This window comes from Bidens hawaiensis, unplaced genomic scaffold (genome assembly GCF_021521415.1).
Source record: "Bidens hawaiensis isolate Kalapana, Puna unplaced genomic scaffold, B.hawaiensis_p1.1 tig00027571_1, whole genome shotgun sequence".
NCBI classification, from domain to species: Eukaryota; Viridiplantae; Streptophyta; class Magnoliopsida; order Asterales; family Asteraceae; genus Bidens; species Bidens hawaiensis.
Genome location: NW_027494471.1, coordinates 25,757 through 44,817, shown reverse-complemented (window position 1 = coordinate 44,817; position 19,061 = coordinate 25,757). Strand labels below are relative to the sequence as shown.

The window sequence follows — 19,061 nt, the reverse complement described above, 5'->3', positions numbered from 1 at the left end:
CTGATTTTTATCCCCCCGTATTACGGGGGTTGTTTTATATTGTTTGTTCTAATATTTATTTATTTTTTTAATTTATATTTTTTTTATTGTATGAAAGTTAATAATATACTTATGGTTTAATAATAAATTGTTTCACAAATAAATGAGATGTTATAGCCCGGTTTAAAAGCTATATGATTTTGATGAGACCCAAGACCCTTCTTTTTACTATAAAATTGGTTTTTCAATTACAAATAATATTTATGAAAGTTTCGAACTAGTCCATTCATTCATACGTTTGATTATACTATTGTTATTTTTAAATACTCATAGAGTTGATTGTATTTAATTTACCTCCATATATCTTTTTTAAAATAAATAAGATATTAATGTTTAGTATATCCTATTTTATAAGATTTTTACATCAATAATTAGGTGAGAATAATTTTTAATTTTATGAGATGTTATAACCCGTTTAAGAAATATCTGGGTTTGGTAAGACCCATACCTATGAATTCGGGTCAAATGCATGAGAAGTCTCTATTTATAAATCAAGCAAATCTGGTGACTCCAAAAAAAGGGGGAGCGACCACATCGTGACACGTAGGATTTTTATGTCTTCGTTTATATATATTATAGATATATATATACATATATGTATATCAAAAGTAATTAAGTTAACACATATATACTAACCTGCCCGAAGAAAACCTCTTTAATTAATTTGGTGCCTCCTGATAGTATAAAGCCAAATGCCTTCCAAGATCTGGTTGCATGCATATTTTTACTGTTTTCAAACTTGAAATTCAGAAGATATATAAAGAGAGAAAAAAATTACAACCCATTTTTAGAAACACACCTTCAAACAAATTCTTACTTTACAATGAAACCCTAGCTAGTTGTGATGCACACCATGCTTAAATTGAATTATTTCTTGAAATAAAAACCCTAAATTTTCATGTCTTTTCTTCCCAAAAACTGAAAATAAATCAGACCCAGTTTTATTTAGGGTTTTAAATCAGTAAGAAATTACATTAAATTAAAATTAAATTTGGGAGAAAATTAATCTTTGAAAGAATAATAATAAAAAGACAGTTAAATTTGCAGTTAAGAATAATAATAGGAAAGTACCTTATTAATGATTTCAAGAAAAAACCCTCTTCTTGCTCTCCATCAAGATTCAAGAACAAATACAATATTTCAAACTCCAAAGTTGAATATTATAATAATAAAAATTAATAAGGGGAAAGAAAAAACACATTAAATAATAATAATTAAATCAACAGTCATAAATCGTACAAAATTAACAAAAAGGTACATAAAATGATAAAATAATATTCTCTACCTCATGTAAAGATCATCTTCTTCAACTCATCTGAATCTCATCAAAGACTCAAATTTTCATTGTTACACTTCAAGAAAAATGGTCAGTTTTTATTATATAAAAGATTATTATATAAGGGTAGTGGATAAGTGATAAGTCATCAAAACTTGCAGCTTTTTCTGTATATCCATATATACATGTCCAAGTGTCACTCTTTTTCTTCATGTTTCTCCACTACCACACATAAAATACACAAGAAATGATTATAAAAACACATGAAATACAAACAAAATGAGTTTACTTAGGTTATTGTAGCAGGTGGAAAGTTAGCCGACAGCAAGAGAAGTGAGCACACGCATAATAATTTAACAAATGTATACTTTATATATACAACTGCTTGCATATGCTCACTCTCTTCTGTCAGCTTTCTTAATCTTTATCTTCAAACACATGATACATTTATCCCGTAATGCAAAAACAAGATTCAAAATCAGATCTAGAATTATAAAAAATCTTCATAAATATATTCTATCTTTGTTCAAGAAAACACAAAAGAATGACAAGAAAAAGATACCCATAAAGGTTTGAGTTGACTTTTGGAAAAAAAGTTGTGTGAGGTGAAGGATGAACTGAGTTTTAATCAATTCAAATAATATAGTAGTAGTAGTAATAATATCATCTTAGGTATGTAAGTAAACATATGCTGATGATATATACAAGTGGTGGGAATGAGGGTTGAGAGTGAAAGGAGGAGACAAGACTAATTAAACACCATGTGGCCCCTTTTATAACTAAATTCATTTGATTAACGTGAGTAAATTAAATAGCTATAAGATTAATAATATTGCCATTGGCATGCATTCATATTCAATGGTTTGAAACCTGATTCAAGGTGGTTTTTGTATAATGATGGATTTTTTCAATGGTGTTTGTGGATGAGTCAAATCCAGAGCACTAAAATCAGTATGGCGGTTGACATTTCATCTCATAAAGGCTTGAGTATTAAGGGTGAACATAAACAAGAGAAGAACCGCGAAACACGTGATACTTGAACCGAGTAGACCCAGTTATATTATACAATTGAGTCAGTTCTAGGGACTTGAGAACTATATTAACCGATCTAGGTCGGTTATGGTAGGTAAGACTCATGAAACCCGAACCGACCAGACACAATTATTTACAATAACGTCGGTTCCCGAGTCCTACCATTATAATTACTTTAAATATTTATCATCTCTTTTCACATTTTCTTTCTCTATCCTTAACATCTCATATTTACGGCGGCTCGGTTTTTATGACAAAGTTTCATCAGGATTATGTTCACCAACGTGTGGATCGGGCCGAGTAGAGATGAAATATACAAATTTGATAAGTTGTGTCAAATCTGGTAACAAAACTTTCCTGGCGACCCGGTCAACGATTACTCGGCCCTCCACATTGGGCATTGGTTAGTATACAATAATAATGTAACCAATATAACAAGTAACGTGATAAGTAACGGTCGTACCTAGGGTTTAGTACCCTACCCCCACAAGTCCCCCAGTGTAACATCCCGGATTTTCAAAGAATAATATTTAAATATATAATTTATTTATGGAACAATAGCTACTCGGATTAATAGATAAATAATAAAATAATAGATAAATGAAAGTCCATGAGTGTTAATAGTTAATTAATATTAAATATTAAATATAGAAAGAATTATGGACTTGGGTAATTAAAATGGATCAAGATGGTGGGATGGGCTTTAGGTCCATGGGCTTTGAGGAGTATAAATATATCCTTAAACCATCCTAAAACCCTAACTCTCATTTCCATCATTTCCATAATCTCTACACACACTCAAGAACACACACACCCACCTCCATTGCTATATATAAACACAAGAGAAAGAAGGGGATCCGAGACCAAATCAAGCCAAATATTACTAAATCTTCTATATACGAGATAGATCCAAGGATTTAAGTTCATAACCATGCCAAACGACAACAAACGAACACAAAAAGGTATGTTCTTGATCCTTAAAAATTATGTTTTCATTAACTTTTAGCTTTGAAACTTGAGACAATAGTAGATCGGGTCTAAACAAACATTAAAGTCGAAAACTTGATGTTGAAATGGAACTTAACGAACTCGTACTATAAACGGCTCGTTTAACATGAACCCTAGATCTAGTCTTGAACATTTTAAGATTAAAGATCCAAGCTTTATGATTTTCCGAGTCAAGTCTTACCCGAAAATGGTCACGAGAACGTTTAAGGGGTAGGATGGCATCGTGTTAAAGTTTTATATGCTAAATAATAATAATAATAATAATGAACGAACAGTGGGTCTAAAACCCAACCCATGACCCTCATATTGTCCAAAACCCATCTGGTTCAGCTACACCCCTGTCGCATTGATCCAATCGCATACAGTCACACTAATCGCATACAATCACACTAAAACCCAGATACTTTAAAGCTGCTGTCAATCGATTACAAGGAATACTCGATTACTTGGTCTATCGAATACATAAGACCCGGTTACATCAATTCGAATACACGAAACTCGCTTACAATATATAAACCTATAGACTCGCTTACATCTTAGTTCGCATACAAGCCAGACTCGCTTACTTGCAAACTCGGTTACAATGAACTTCGCTTACAATAGAACTCGATTACATTCGTGTCCGCTTACAATGATACTCGCTCACAAACTGTTAATTCGATCACAAATGATCCGATTACAATACCCAATCAAGTGCACTCCAATCTGTAATCGATTACAGATCGCTCAGAATAGAGATCGCTTACATTAGATCGATTACATGGAAGTTGTCCTCATTATCGATTACTTGTAAACATTCTTGGGGATTTGATTTCTTTGAATCGGATGTAGGGCAAGGAGAAGAACAAAAAAAATAAATGAAGGAAGAAGATGCGCAGAAGTTAAAATGGGAAGTTGGGCTTTATAAGCTTATATATGCACGGCCCAAAACACTAATCAAGCCCATATACAAACCCAAATTTCCTAGCTAAGCCCAAATACAAACCCAAACGCCCTAACCAAGCCCACTTACAAAACCAATTTCTAACCAGGCCCGAATATAAACCCGAACCCTATAACACTTTGAACATATGAACTCGATCGCAAAATAGATAGTCGAACTCGTTTACAATACCTTGGGTTATTTATAACGTAATTAACAATAATAGAGACCCGATCACATTAAGACACGTATACATTATATTTACATATAACTACCCGTGAGTTAGATATGTGTATATAAAAATACGCATACGCGTATCCCCGTCATTATACGTCAAAAGGATAATATAAGGTGTAAGCTAAAATATTTAAAGTAAGAAAAAAGGAACATTTAATAATTTAAAGGCCCTATACCTTAAGATTTATATAAATAATCTAAGTATAAAGTGATCTAATACAATGCCCATAGTTTACTCCCGACTTAGCACGAATATTAATACATGTACCCTATATACAGTTAGCAGGACACAATTAAAGAAAGGATTAACGATAAACGGAGAAAGAAATAGGATCCAGGTGAGTTTCTAGCCCCATTCTTTGTTATGTTTTTCGGGGCTGTGTGCATACTCGATGTGATAGTTAATACACTTACCTTAAATGGTAAGTGTATGCCATGTATGATTTATATGTTATCTATATATGACTTTAATGAGAATGAAATGCTTGTCAGTACGTGAACGATCTTCGGATATTGCACGTATCGCTAAGGGAAGTGATTAGCTCCTTACATGGATATTAAATAATAACTTATAGATAGTGTTCCTTATATGGATAATATATAGAGTTCCTTATATTGATAGTATAATGTTCCTTCTATGGATAGTGTAGTGTTCCTTCTATGGAAAGTATAGTGTTCCTTCTATGGATATTATAGTGTTCCTTCTATGGATAGTGTAGCGTTCCTTCTATGGATAGTAAAGTCTTTCTTCTATGGAAAGTATATAGAGTGTTCCTTCTATGGAAATTATATATAGTATAGTAATAGCAATGGTTCTTTTAATAGATATTACGTGACGATCCTCCTATGGATATTTATACAAGGTTAAGGTAGTAATACGTGTCTTCGGATACGGGAAGAATGTATGAGAATGAATTGTATGTTACGTGATTAACTAGAACTCACTCAGCGTAGCTGACTTTTAGTATGCACGCAGGTGAGTAGGATGAGGCAGCTCGCTTGAGGGGAACATGTGGCATTGAATAAGAGGCTGACATCGGAAGACTCAAGACGTGTTATGTTTTAATTATTTAGTTTTTTGAAAGACAAGTTGTTTGTTTAAGACAAGTTTTGGATTATTAAGAATTGTTTTATGAAAGTTTTTTATATTCCGCGAATATTTTTATTAGCTTTGATGAATAGAACTATGTGAATGAGTAAATCCAACGTCCAAATGTAGGGCGCCGGGAACGGGGCCTTACACCCAGTCCAGTGCTACTCCTATGCATGCAAGCGATTATATGGAGTTCTGGACTTATTTAGAGTGTTCTGATGTGAACATTAATGGTTTTTTCCAACCTCGTGCTTCTCACATGTACCTTTTTGCATGTATGTATACTTTGTTGCGGGTTTATGTGAGAGCAATGAAATGCGTGACGTCTGGATCTTGGTTTGTTTTGGTAATCTTGAGTTTTTTATTTAAGAGTTTGGAAAATAAAAGATTTTTTTTTATTTTTTCATTCTTAAGTTTTTTTTTTAAGAAAAAGAAGAGAATGGAAAGAAAAGTTAGTGTGTTTTACTCCTAAACTTTCCAACCAAACATGACTTGATTGTGAAGGAAAACTTTATAGTCCGTTACAATATTACTAATTTATCATATCTCAACTCTCTTTTCCATGTTGGTATGAGGACATACTTGTAAAGTTACAGTTCCCCCCTATTTTTCCTTCCGAAATAACTCAATAATGTAATTAACACTTTATTTTCTTTTCTTTTATTATAACTCGATAATGCCTTTTAATTAAATAATTTCTTTTCCTTTCTTTCTCTATCCAATCTTATCATTTCTTTTCTCTGTATTTTAAATCCGAGAATACAGAGCCTGAACTTTAAAAATATTGTTAATATTTATCCAAACTTTTTTAGAAACCCTATCCGAATCCGAATCTAAATCCGAAAATTCGGATATCCGAGATTCGGATATCCAAAATTTCGGATAATTTGGATTTGGATTTTTTTGAACACCCATATCCATGAGTTTTCCCGAACAAATAAATTCATTTTTATATAGTAACAAAGGTTGAATGTTTTAGCTTTACTTCCGGTACAATAACACACAATCGAAACCAAAACCGATTAAATTAACTGTTAACTTACCGACTCAACCAACAGCCCCCTTAAAGTAAAACACTAGTTTGTTAACAATGCCCAAAACATTATTTGTTACACAAGTAATCTATCTCATGATTCAATAACCCAGGATCAAAGCATCAACCATTAACCATGGCGGTCGAATCTGATAAAGTCCACAAAGACGTTCTCTCCGACGCTAGATAAGCTTGCTACAGGGTAATTAGTCATTCATCACATGACATGTCATAATAATAATATTCTAATTAACTGTTTTGAAATTAATAGGCTCGTGATGCGTTCTACGCGTGTCTAGAGAAAGAATCATCGAACAATATGCCGACTGAGATTGCTGCAGTAGGTTTACTGTATCCTGTTCAGTGTAAGAAGACCAGAGACCTTTACGACAACTCTTGTCGCTGTACTTGGGTAATTTAAACAAACCCTAGGTTTCGATATTGATTCGATTAATAATTTAGGGGTGTAAACGAGCTGAGCCAGGCTCGATTAGACTTAATAGAGCTCGGTTTCGAAGGGGTGCAAACGAGACGAGCCGAGCCGAGCCCGAGCTCAATTAGGCTCGAGCTCGGCTTGTTTAACTTACACAGAGCTCGAGCTCGGCTAGTTTCGAGCTCTATTTTCAAAGCTCGAGCTTGGCTCGTGAATGGATTTTGAAGCTCGAGCTGGGCTCGTTTGCTATTCATCAATTATTTTTTTATATAATTATAATTATTTTATATATTTTTCTATTATAATTTTATGTATAAATGAATATATATTATTTAGTTATTTTTATTTATTTTTTCATAACATTATATTTATTAATTAATAATTAATAAATATATATTTTAAAAAATTATATAAATGGCAGGCTCGTTTAGGCTCGCGAGCCGGCTCAAGCTTGATTAGTAAAGCTCGGGCTTGATTATAAACGAGCTTATTTTTAAGCTTGAGCTCAGGCTCGGGCTCGATAAAACTCGGCTCAAACGAGCTTTTTAACGAGCCGATCTCGAGTAGCTCATGAGCAGCTCGGCTCGTTTGCACCCCTAGTTTCGAGCTCTTTTTCTAAAGCCGGAGCTTGGCTCATGAGTGGTTTTTTCATTTTGTTTGTTTTATATTAATTAATTAATTAATATATGTTTTTAGTTATTATTATATATTTTGAGAAAAATCTTAAACAAGCCTAAGCTCGGCTTGAGCTCGGCTCGTGTAGTGTGAAGTTAATAGGCCAAAGTCCAAATGAGTTAAAGCTTAAAAATAAACAAGGCTTGACGAACCTAAACGAGCTTCCTATACAAGGCTTGAGGTCGAGCTTGATAAGTAAACGAGCTGGGCCTCGATAAGGCTCGGATGTTTTTTTTTATTAATTAGTTTATTTACGTTTTTAGTTATTTGTATATATTTTTAGAGAAGCCTTAAACAAGCCTAAGCTCAGCTCAAGTAGTACCTTAAACGAGCCAAAGCTTGGTCGTGCAGTGCAAAATTAATACATAGACCTCCAGAAGGGGTAAACTTAAAAAATATGGTAGGCTTGTTAAGGCTCAATGAGCCTAAACGAGCTTCACATACAAGGCTTGAGCTCGGCTTGATAATTAAACGCTTTATTTGAGGCTCGGGCTTGGCTCGCTTCGAGATGTTTATTATTTATTAATTAATTTATATAGACCTTTAATTAATTGTAAATATTTTGTGAGAAATTTTAAACATGCCTAGGCTTGAGCTTGTCTGCGCAGTGCGAAACTAATACATAGAAGTCCAAAAGAAGTAAACATAAAAATACAAAAGGCTCGTGAAGGCGTGACGAGCCTAAATGATCTTCCCATACAAAGCTCGAGCGTGGCTCATTTCAAGCTTTTTATACATTTGATCTTGAGTAGCTCGGCTCGTTTGCACCCCTGATTTGATGATTGTTTTACTGTTGATGATTGATGGAGTTTTAATTGATGATGTATCAGGTGAAGCATTTTGATAGGCAATATTGTGCAAAGAAGAGGGTTCAGAGGCTTTTAGATGATAATGAATCAAGAAGAGGTCCGATGTCGCTTCCACAGGCTTCTACCTTCAAATCCCCTAACTGACAGTATGATTTAATAATTAGGTTATGTTTGAATTTTTATTATGATTAATTTTGTTACTGGATTTGCATATGTAAAGTAATTAAAGCTATGCATGACATTTAGTTCTATAATGATGATCATTGCTATGATGAATGATTAAGATAGGTGTATACAAACAAGTATACCAGTGGGATTGTTAGTGGTATGGTTTTCTTGATTTAGATCTTGTACACTTTAGTTGTTTACTTTCTGGTTTGTATACTTTGTAGACGCGTGCAGAAAATCGAAACATATTTGCTGTTGATGATTTGATGGTGAATGCGTGCGAATATGAAGTAAAGTAGCATAAGCTTTTCTAGATTATTGATTATCAAACCGAATCGAACCCATCATGAAAACCGAAAACCAAACATTTTAAAAAACCTAGAAACCGAGTTTTTGGTTTCTGGTTCAATTTGAGCCCAAACTCGACCCATGGATGATCCAGTAAAGGGCGACTAGTTTTGTGGGGTGGTTCTATGAATTAAGTTGGTTTAGAGTTTAGACAAGTTGTACTCGATGACCCGGTTTATATTTATAACTATTGTATAGTTGTATATTTAACCCATTGGGCATGTTGACTTGTTTCATCTTTATTGTTGTTTTATATTATTGGATTTTTTGATCTGTTATGTATTTATAATCTTATTGCAAATAAACTCACTGGGCTAGTTAACTAGTTTTCGTTTTATATGTATCTGTCGTGCTTTCTTGTTCGATGTGTTGACCCGTTATAGACTCCACTGTTTCATTATACAAAGTAACAAGATTGTGTGGATAGCCGGTGGCTTGAATTTTATTTGAAAAAAAATCCTGTTCAAAATCAGGTCGGTTTGTAATCGAGTGGAGCTTGACCACAGATTAGCTTACTCGTAGGCCCGCCTGAGTATTTTCAGTTGATTTATTATTAACTAGTTTTTATCCCCCGTATTACGGGGGTTGTTTTATATTATTTGTTTCTAATATTTATTTATTTTTTGAATTTTTTTTATTGTATGAAAGGTTATACTATAATATACTTATGGTTTGATGATAAATTGTTTTACAAATAAATGAGATGTTATAACCCGATTTAAAAGGTATATGGGTTTGATGAGACCTATAACCCGTTTATTTTTTTTACTATATAATTGTTTTTTAATTATAAATAATATATATATATTTTTAAATAAATCAGATATTATTTTTTTGTATATCCCTACTTTATAGGATTGTTATATCAATATTTGGTGAGATTAGTATTTTAATTTAATGAGATGTTATAACCCGTTTAAAAAATATATGGGTTTAATAAGACCCATACCCATGAATTCGAGTCAAATGCATGAGAAGCCTCTATTAAAAAATCAAGCAAATCTGGTGACTCCAAAAAAAGGGGGAGCGACCATATCGCGACACGTAGGATTTTTGGGTTTTCGTTTATATATATTATAGATGATATATGGCTATATGCATGTGTTTGTTGAAATACAAGGCCAACTAACCACAAGCCTTCAAAACGAAAATCTTCTACGCACCTGCACAACAAATCATCATCCAGTTCGTCTCGGTGAACAATGACCACGATCTTTTCCTCCTCTTCTCTGACCACCAACGTCCACACCCGATTCTCCTTGAATATCTTTCCTGTGAACAGCCCGTTTCCGTTGAAATACGTGGTTGTATTTTATCTTATTTGAATGTTAACCCGGCTGATCATGCCACTAACCGACTCAGTTTGTAAACGATGGAGTGCAAGCTTAAGTTTGTAGATCGGTTGAAGATATGGAGCCGAGCCGGAATATTTAAATTTCGAGCTAAGCTCGAGCTCAAGCTGACCATGACTCATCTTCATTTGACTTGTGAACCAAACAAAGGCCATGTTATTTAGTGCATACCGATTCTTTTGTGGGCCTTAAAATGCAATGCATAAGCTTGTTTTTTCTTTGGACCTTTAAAATCCAATAACCTTTTTGACAAGATATAGTTTGAATCTTTGAATCTTTTCAAACTTTTAACTAAAAGGATAAAATGGACCAAACTTTATATAAACTACTAGTTTGAGGCCCGTGTATTACACGGGTAATTGTTGAAAATTTTAAACTTTGACCATTAAGTGAAATACAGTCAACAAATTAATCATATATTGTTAATACAATTACAATTAAATTAAAATTACAAAAATTACATAACTAAGATTACACAAATATGTTAGAAATAGGTAAAAACTTCCTTTTACACTACATTTGTGATTGTATTAGCAGGTATACATTGTTTATCAAAAATTAAAATATTTAATTCGATCATGTCTGCTTGTAACTCTTAATAAAGTAACATATAAACCTGCTTATAATTCTTGATATAGCCATATATAGTTGTCCGTGTGAAAAAAAAAGGTTCTTCAAGTACATACCAACTCTATATAAATGATAATATATATAGATTATAATAATAAAAAAAATATTCATACACATAAAATATCATAGTTTTTAATCAATTTATATGATGTCGTTTGAGAACATCAGCTCATGTTTATAAAAAAAAACACATGATTACCCCAAAAACCATATAAATGAACTTTGATGATATAATCATCATTTGAATCTTACAATTTGAAATTGATCGATCATGATGAATTTGTTGTCATTAATATTCTGTGTATGAGAAATTTTTAATTGACTTTATATTTTACAATTAAAAATTGTATCAAGCAACATAAAAACCGAAAATTTAAATATAACAAAAGTTTATTTCATATGAATGTAATTGTCAGGAAATGAAAAATACATACTAACATTAAAACCATGTTCAAATAATAGTGATTACTCAGAGATAGAAGAATATTAGAATATTTAAAGTTGCATAAAGTGAATGTAGTGATTCTTATTTATAATCGTTGAAGTAGGGCTGATACTTTTACCCGTAACATGAAACCCAACCCAAGAAAACCCGTACCTGAACCCAAACTAAACCGTCGACCCGAGAAACTCGAACCCAAGAAAATATTAACCTGGACCGAAGTAATTCGGGTTGGTTCTTGGGTCCGAATTATAGGTTTCAGGTCAACCCAAAAACTTTTAGTTTTAAAATCATATGTATTTTTAGGTATTAAAGGCCAAGCCTTAGGCGCTGACGTTATCGGGATTTAGTCCAAGTCGATTGTTCTCATTCCACATATTATGAATCAAATGTTTATTGTTTATTATTTTGAACATAAACCATAATAAACACTTTAATTAACACTTCAAAATTCACTAATCGTCTCTTGTCAATCCATATTAAGAATAATTATTATATGTAGTAATGAATATAGTTAGAATAAACCTATAATTTTAATAACATATATTGAAATGACTTAAAACATATAAGGACCATATATAAAAATTATGAAAATTGGTTGAAAAAAAGGTGAGAATAGTTATGTTATTGACAAGTGGCAAAAATGGTAGGCTTTTATTAGAATAGATATATTTTTTCAGAAACGAACAGTTTAACGTCGAACTGATTCACTGATCGAACCGGTAAAAACCAGACAAGGTCATTAATAGTTAAAAGATTTACAGTTTTTAGAAATAATAAATTACTACAAGTTAATTAGGAAAAGAAGTTTTAAGAAACATAGTGAATATGTACTACTATCCTTTGAAACCTAAGTAAAAATAATGTATTTCATAGTTATATAGTATTAAAGTTTAATAAATATAAACTTAATACATATTTTATTTACGTAACTAACATACTCGGGTGGGTATGGCATCATTTTAAAGCCCAAACCTTTATCGAAGTAGTCATAAGTAGATAAACCTTAAAAAATATTTAATTTTAACTATTAGTCAGTATAACTCACTCAATATGTCGAATCTCTTATCAACTAAACTATGTTACCATTTCACTCATTAAACATCCCAATCGGCCAAACCACACAAGTCACAAAATGTTGAACATGCCAATAATGTTCGCGGTCTGATTCTACAAAATTTGGACTCAATACACTTCAAAACACATCAAGTCTCCGTATCTTATTGGTGAAACTTACTACTTGAAATTCAACAGATCCTCTGTTTTCTTTATGAAACTTTTATTGATATATAACTATATAAGTTATGATCAACAACCATAAACAATGAAATTTTTACTGATATATAACTATATAAGTTATGGTCAACAACCATAAATGTTTTTATCATGTAACTTACTACTTATTAGTTGGGAGTTACTACCTTATTTTATTTTATAGTAAAACCAAAGTAACATCTATTTTTTCTAAAAAAAACATTATAAAAACACATCACATGTTTATATAATAATAATGTAATAATAATAATAATAATAATAATAATAATAATAATAAAAACAATGTACCCTAGTTAAAAAGATAACAACATCTTCTCCAACATAACAATTCACTTTCAAACAACATAAAAGATCAAACTCCAAACTCAAACCCTAACTCCACTACATCAACATTTACATCCTTTTAACCTTCAATCTCCACAAATAACCATTCATTTCCTCCAATTCCCATGAATTAACACCCAATTTCATCTTTTCAACGTTCAATTAACCCAAACCCTAACGATCCGTGATTCCGTTTAGCTGTTTTGAGATCTAATGGAATACGACGATGAGTTCGGAGATCTGTACACCGACGTCCTCCAGCCGTTTCAACCGCCGCCGGTTCAACCTCCGCCGCCGCCGCCGCCGGTGGTTCCGGTGGCTCGTACGGTTGATCTTAACGATAGGATTCCCAGCGATGATGAGGAGATTCTGTACGGGTCTAAGAGTTCTGGGTTTTTGAAATTAGGTGGGTCTGATGTGAACCCAGATGGGAATTTGAATAATATTGATGAATCTAGTGTTAGGGTTTTGGAATCTGATGTTAATAATAATAATAATAATATTAAGGAGGATTTGATGGAGGAGAATTTTGGGATTGAGGAAGCTGGGGAGGAGGAAGATGGGTTTTTGATTCCCGGGTTATCGGCGTCCGGAGTGCCCGGTGAAGGAGCGGGTGGAGGACCGGAAGGAGGTGATGAGTGGGATGATAGTGATAGTGAGGATGATTTGCAGATTGTGTTGAATGACGATACGGGTCCCGGGATGATGGGGATGGACGGTGGCGTCGGGTTAGGCGGTGAAGATGACGATGACGGTGATAATATGTTGATTGTTACGGGCGATGATCCGAACCATCATTTACCGATGAACGAGATGCAAGATTGGGGGGAGGATGGTGGACAGGGTGTGGAAGGCGGAGAGAGGAAAGATTTAATGGGAGGTGATGCCGGGAAAGGTGACGGTGGAGGTGCGGTTATGCAGAAGACGGGATACGGAAATCTTGGGTATCATCCGTTTCATTCTCAGTTCAAGGTCAGTGATAATGTAATACGTGTGTATCGTGATCGTCTACTGATCTTGACGTGTACATTGATGTATCTTAGATTGGTTTATAGTGCGAAAAGATGGTAAATGTAGTTGCTTTTTAGTTTTTACGTATTGTTTCATGGATTAAATCAGGCAACCATTAAATGTGGTTATATTGTTGTACTGGCTTCTTTTATTGATAAATGAAAAAAATAATATTTTTTTACGGAAATTTTGTTTTACGTTATGCGTTTAGACAATGGTCCATCAAGACCGTGCGTCCGTGCGTTCGTGCAACTCGTGTTTTAGATTATGATTAATGAGGTTACTTAGTGATATAGTTTAATTTTTTTATTATTTGGGAAACTGTGTAGTATGTGAGACCTGGTGCTGCACCTATGCCTGGAGCGGGTCCTGTCGCACCTGGTGGGGCCCCGGGTCAAGTTCGTCCACCAGGAAGTATGTTATCTTTTGCGGGTCGAGGTAGAGGCGAATGGCATCCAGCTGGCATGAAAAACGTTCCACCCAATATGCAGAAAAGTTATGTACCGGGCTGGAACAACAACGGAGCGGGTCGTGGACTCGATTTCACACTTCCTTCACATAAGTAATGACCGTATACTGCTAGCATTTGTTAATAATATTGCTGATGATTATCTATAAGTGGTTTATGGTTGTTTGCCAAGTATGATAACCTCCTGTTACCATCTCAGGACTATATTTGAGGTAGATATTGATGGTTTTGAGGAGAAGCCATGGAGACTACAAGGCATTGATGTATCAGATTTTTTCAACTTTGGTATGAATGAGGAAACATGGAAGGATTATTGCAAACAGCTGGTTAGTGATACTAAGTTTCATGCATATTTATCGATCTTAACTAGGGCTTTTTCAAAAAGCTTATGTTTCGCGGGATCGCTTGAAAATAGCTTGAAAAAAACTCGGCTTGAAAAAAGCTCGAATTTAATTATCTAAACAAGCCGAGCTTTAGCTAGTGTTGGCTCCGCTTGTGGCTCGGTTTTGGCTCGGCTCGGCTCATTGGCTTGTTTGTAATAAACCCTAAATTTTAATATATAATTATAATAGCATACCAGCATAAGAAAAATGAAAATAATACATCTATTATGCCACTCGAGCTTTAAAACATTATAAAACAAAAAGAACAAAAGTATAACATATAATGTTATAAATTCTTTAGTTTATAAATTTATATAAATTGATGTTAAAAGTTATATTTTTGTTGTTTATATTATCAATATTTTTTTCATTGTAAAATGAAAAAAGATACTAAAAAATAGAAAATGTATATAAAAAATCTAACGAGCTCGAGATTTAAATGAGCCGAGCTCGAGTTTTATCTATTAGCTCAATAAAGTTAACGAGCCGAGCTCGATAAAGTTAACGAGCCGAGCTCGATAAAGTTAACGAGCCGAGCTCGATAAAGTCAACGAGTTGAGCTCGAGCCAGCTTGTGAAGTTTGAGCTCGAGCTCGAGCTCGCCATGACTTGGCCTGGATTGATTACAACCCTAATCTTAACATGGTAAAAGGTTGTGTTATATAACTTATAAATACAAAATGTTACCTTTAAGTTTTGTTTGTAGGAACAACATCGCCTAGAGGCTACAATGCAAAGTAAGATTCGTGTTTATGAAAGTGGGAGGACTGAACAGGTATACACTGCTTTTTATATTCACAGCTCATACTTATTATATTGATGAAAAATAAACAAATTGTTCTTTATTTAATGTTTTAGGAGTATGATCCTGATCTCCCGCCAGAGCTAGCTGCAGCTGCGGGTCATGATATCCCACCTGAAAACCGCAACTTTGTAAAATCTGATGTGCAAATTGACTTAACTAAGGGATCTGGATCTGCACATTCTCGAATGCAATTGGTATGGACTGTTTTTGTTTTTGCCAAAAATGTGTACTTTAATATGCCATTAAAGTCTAATTACATGATATTATGGAAAATACAGCCAACTGGAAAAGCAATACAGGTGGAAACTGGATTTGGCGAACGACTTCCATCAATAGATACAAGACCACTGCGAATGCGTGATTCCGATGCTATTATTGAGGTGATTGGTCACATCTAATTTCCAGTTTACCAGTGTTCACTTTTCGGATTAACTAATTTTTTTAATATTTCTTTTTATTTTGTTTTTTGTAAAAACAGATTGTCTTGCAGCGGTCTCCGTCTCCGTCTCCAGAACGCGAGTCTACGCAAGAAGTTGATGTTGTAGAGCATGTAGAAGATATTAAAGAAAATCAAAATGAAAATCTTGAGATTGAAGATGAAGTTGGATCTGAAGCCGATCGTCTTGATAAACCACAAACTTATAACAATGGTAGGAAACGAGAAGCTTCTGGTAGGAGAGGACAGTTTGTTGGTTCCGTTCATGAAGTGGCAGCTACAGGAGATCGGGCCCCACATAATCACATTGACAGGTAGGATTTAAAATCTTGATAGTGTTGTAATAGTTGCCCGTCATTTTTATTATTCTTATTGATTTTAACAATTATTATTGTAGGCCAATGAAGAGATCAGCAGCCAGCAGATCACCTCGTTTGGCTGATAATCAAAACGAAGAGTCAACCGAAAGTGTTGACCGTAAGCAGAGTCATTCTTCATCTCCGGTTACACATGGCAGTGCTGATGACCGAAGCTTTGACCAAAACGATGCGATTAAAGATGCGGCTACTGCTGAAAACGCAAATGACAAAGATGCTTTCAAAGATGAAAAGGCAAAGCATAAAATGAAGAAACAAAAAGTTTTCACTCAAGCGGAACATTCTTCTGTTGAAAGAGGTGAAGACCGAGAGGATTCGATTCACAGTGGAGGCTTCCGGAAACCCATGAAGGAATCGAGGGGTCGTGATGAAAGACAAGAGAGAGAAAGGCACCAAATGGCAATGAAGTGGGAATCAAATCCCAATCAAGGGTATCGGTCACACCTGAAGTCTGAAAATTATGATAGAAAGAAAGTGAGAGAATCCGAAGGAGTATGGCTTGATGACATGAGGAAAAGAAGCCATAAGGTTAGAGAAAACGAAAGAAGTGATAAAAACGAACACCGGCCAAGAAAGCAGTTGGAAAATGGCGGTTGGAAGGGTGATTATGATAGAGATACGCTTCCTGTTTTAAAAACTCAACCCCGCCATCATATTATTCCCGAGGGTATGCAGAGTAAGCGTGAAGACTCGTTGCATTCCCATAGAGAAAGTAGCAGTAGGCGAAAACGTGAACGCGATGATAATATGCAGCGAGAGAAAGTTGAAAGACCGAGAGAAAGAGAAAAAGACAAGTCTTGGTTGGGACATACGAGGATGAAAGAAGACTCGAGAAGTTCAAACAAAGAATACCAGTTTAAGGAAACGAGTTGGGATCTGGGAAGACGGGAAAAGTTTGAAAATGAGCCCGTTTCTAGGCATCGAGGACGTGATGATGTGTATGCACATGAATATAATAAGATTAATAATGATGAAAGAATGTCTTCAAGGCATGAAAGGGGATATAAAGATATGCATGGTATGCAAGAAAAGAAGCATAAAGAAACCCTAAAAAAGGGTAAAGAAATTGACGCGGTTAATCATAATTCCTTGTCCACTTCTCGAAGGAATCGAGAAGATCACAACAGTCAAAAAAGTGACCGGGTACGTAAATTAGCATTACCTTATTTTCGTAACATAATAGATAAATGTTCTTAAAGTCGTATAAGCTTTATATAATATTTTACTTTTGGTTAAATTAGGTGAGCTCGAGAGGCCATCATGAACAACGAGCCATCGATCAAAATCTTATAACCCGAAAATCTTCCAAAAAACCGAGAGAAAAAGAAACCGCTTCATCCGATGACGAGCAGTCCAAAAAAGGGCGTTCGAAGCTCGAAAGATGGACGAGCCACAAAGAGATCGATTTTGGTCTCGATACAAAAGAAACCGATCCTCCCACAAAGCTTCCGGAAGAATCCATTAAACCTCAAGAAACCCGGGAGAAGCTAAAGCCCGTGGTAGAAGAGAAAGACGAGGATGCAAAACCATCAGAAGATAAGCATATGGACACTGTCGAGAAGTTGAAGAAACGAAGCGAGCGGTTTAAACTTCCTATGCCGAGTGAGAAGGAAGCTTTAGCTATTAAAAAGATGGAAAACGAGCCGTTGCCTTCTGCCCAGCCCGAAGCCCGGCCCGAAGCTGATGTGAAACCCGAGCGACCCGCTCGCAAACGGCGCTGGACCAGTGGCTAAGTTTTATACATCGACTCGAGTCTGAGATTTATGAGAGATTTATAACAATGTAGCCATTTCCGTTTATTTTGTTTTGTTTCGCTTCTTGTTACTATAAAGGTGTATGTATATTTCGTGCCGAAAATGTAACGATAATAGCCGCCAAAGCTTGGCACAAAAGATATTATTATATCAGGTGAAGTGAGACATTCAGGTGTAGGGACATTATATGTAGTTGCAGCAGTAAAATGGTCTGAGATGCATGTTTTCTTTTACCAATTTTGATACAGGAAGGTGACTAGTGTGCTTAAATAGGATTATTATTATTATGTTGCATCATTATTCATCTTGAAACTTTATATACATGAGGTCATCATATATTTTATAGCCGAACCTGTTTCTTAAATATTTTTTTGCTTGTTTTTTTTATTGACCTGGCTAGATTAAGTTTAAATTGGCCTACAGTCCCACACTATGAAATGATGGTTAACTACTTCATCAAATTATTTGAATTACCTTCCTCAAAAACTGAATTATTTTTATAAAAACAAATTGGCTGCTGACGGTCCAACTTTTAACGTATTTGTTCCAATCATCCGTGACTAACAGAATTCTAACGCCGTTAGTTTCAAGTCGATGGAAAAACGTTTTTGAACGGAAACCACACATTTTTTCTCGAAAACTCAACAATTTTGTCCCAAACATCGTGGTAACTTTGTATCGTACATTTAGGAACCTTTTTCTAGTAAAAGCCCCAATTATTGAGGTCGCCG

The 19,061-nt window shown here is 34.4% G+C and overlaps 1 protein-coding gene, 1 long non-coding RNA gene and 1 pseudogene across 3 annotated transcripts; 2 read left to right on the top strand and 1 right to left on the bottom strand.

The window, feature by feature from the left end:
• Positions 1–618: 618 nt before the first annotated feature.
• On the bottom strand, positions 619–1,791 carry LOC143575682 (uncharacterized). The gene is made up of 3 exons (XR_013142812.1): positions 1,111–1,791; positions 839–957; positions 619–766 (listed from the first exon to the last, which is right to left on the bottom strand). It is a non-coding gene; the product is annotated as an uncharacterized LOC143575682 (long non-coding RNA).
• Positions 1,792–6,776: 4,985 nt separating this feature from the next.
• LOC143575681 (uncharacterized) lies at positions 6,777–9,615 on the top strand (annotated as a pseudogene). The gene is made up of 3 exons (XR_013142811.1): positions 6,777–6,842; positions 6,912–7,052; positions 8,579–9,615. The product of XR_013142811.1 is annotated as an uncharacterized LOC143575681 (transcript).
• A 3,512-nt stretch (positions 9,616–13,127) lies between these two features.
• On the top strand, positions 13,128–18,597 carry LOC143575677 (FIP1[V]-like protein). The gene is made up of 9 exons (XM_077059981.1): positions 13,128–14,068; positions 14,437–14,669; positions 14,776–14,902; positions 15,665–15,733; positions 15,817–15,957; positions 16,042–16,143; positions 16,242–16,513; positions 16,597–17,719; positions 17,818–18,597. The coding sequence occupies exons 1-9, from the start codon at positions 13,310–13,312 to the stop codon at positions 18,307–18,309; spliced, it is 3,318 nt and encodes a 1,105-aa protein (XP_076916096.1). The 5' UTR covers positions 13,128–13,309; the 3' UTR covers positions 18,310–18,597.
• Positions 18,598–19,061: the final 464 nt, after the last annotated feature.

What these genes read in the sequence shown, in the direction of transcription:
- LOC143575677 (XM_077059981.1), top strand. Translation starts at nt 13,310, where the DNA reads ATGGAATACGACGATGAGTTCGGAGATCTGTACACCGACGTCCTCCAG. An exon ending in AAAGTGGGAGGACTGAACAG is followed by an intron (nt 15,734 to 15,816) that starts GTATACACTGCT and finishes TTAATGTTTTAG; the next exon opens with GAGTATGATCCTGATCTCCC. An exon ending in ATTCCGATGCTATTATTGAG is followed by an intron (nt 16,144 to 16,241) that starts GTGATTGGTCAC and finishes TTGTAAAAACAG; the next exon opens with ATTGTCTTGCAGCGGTCTCC.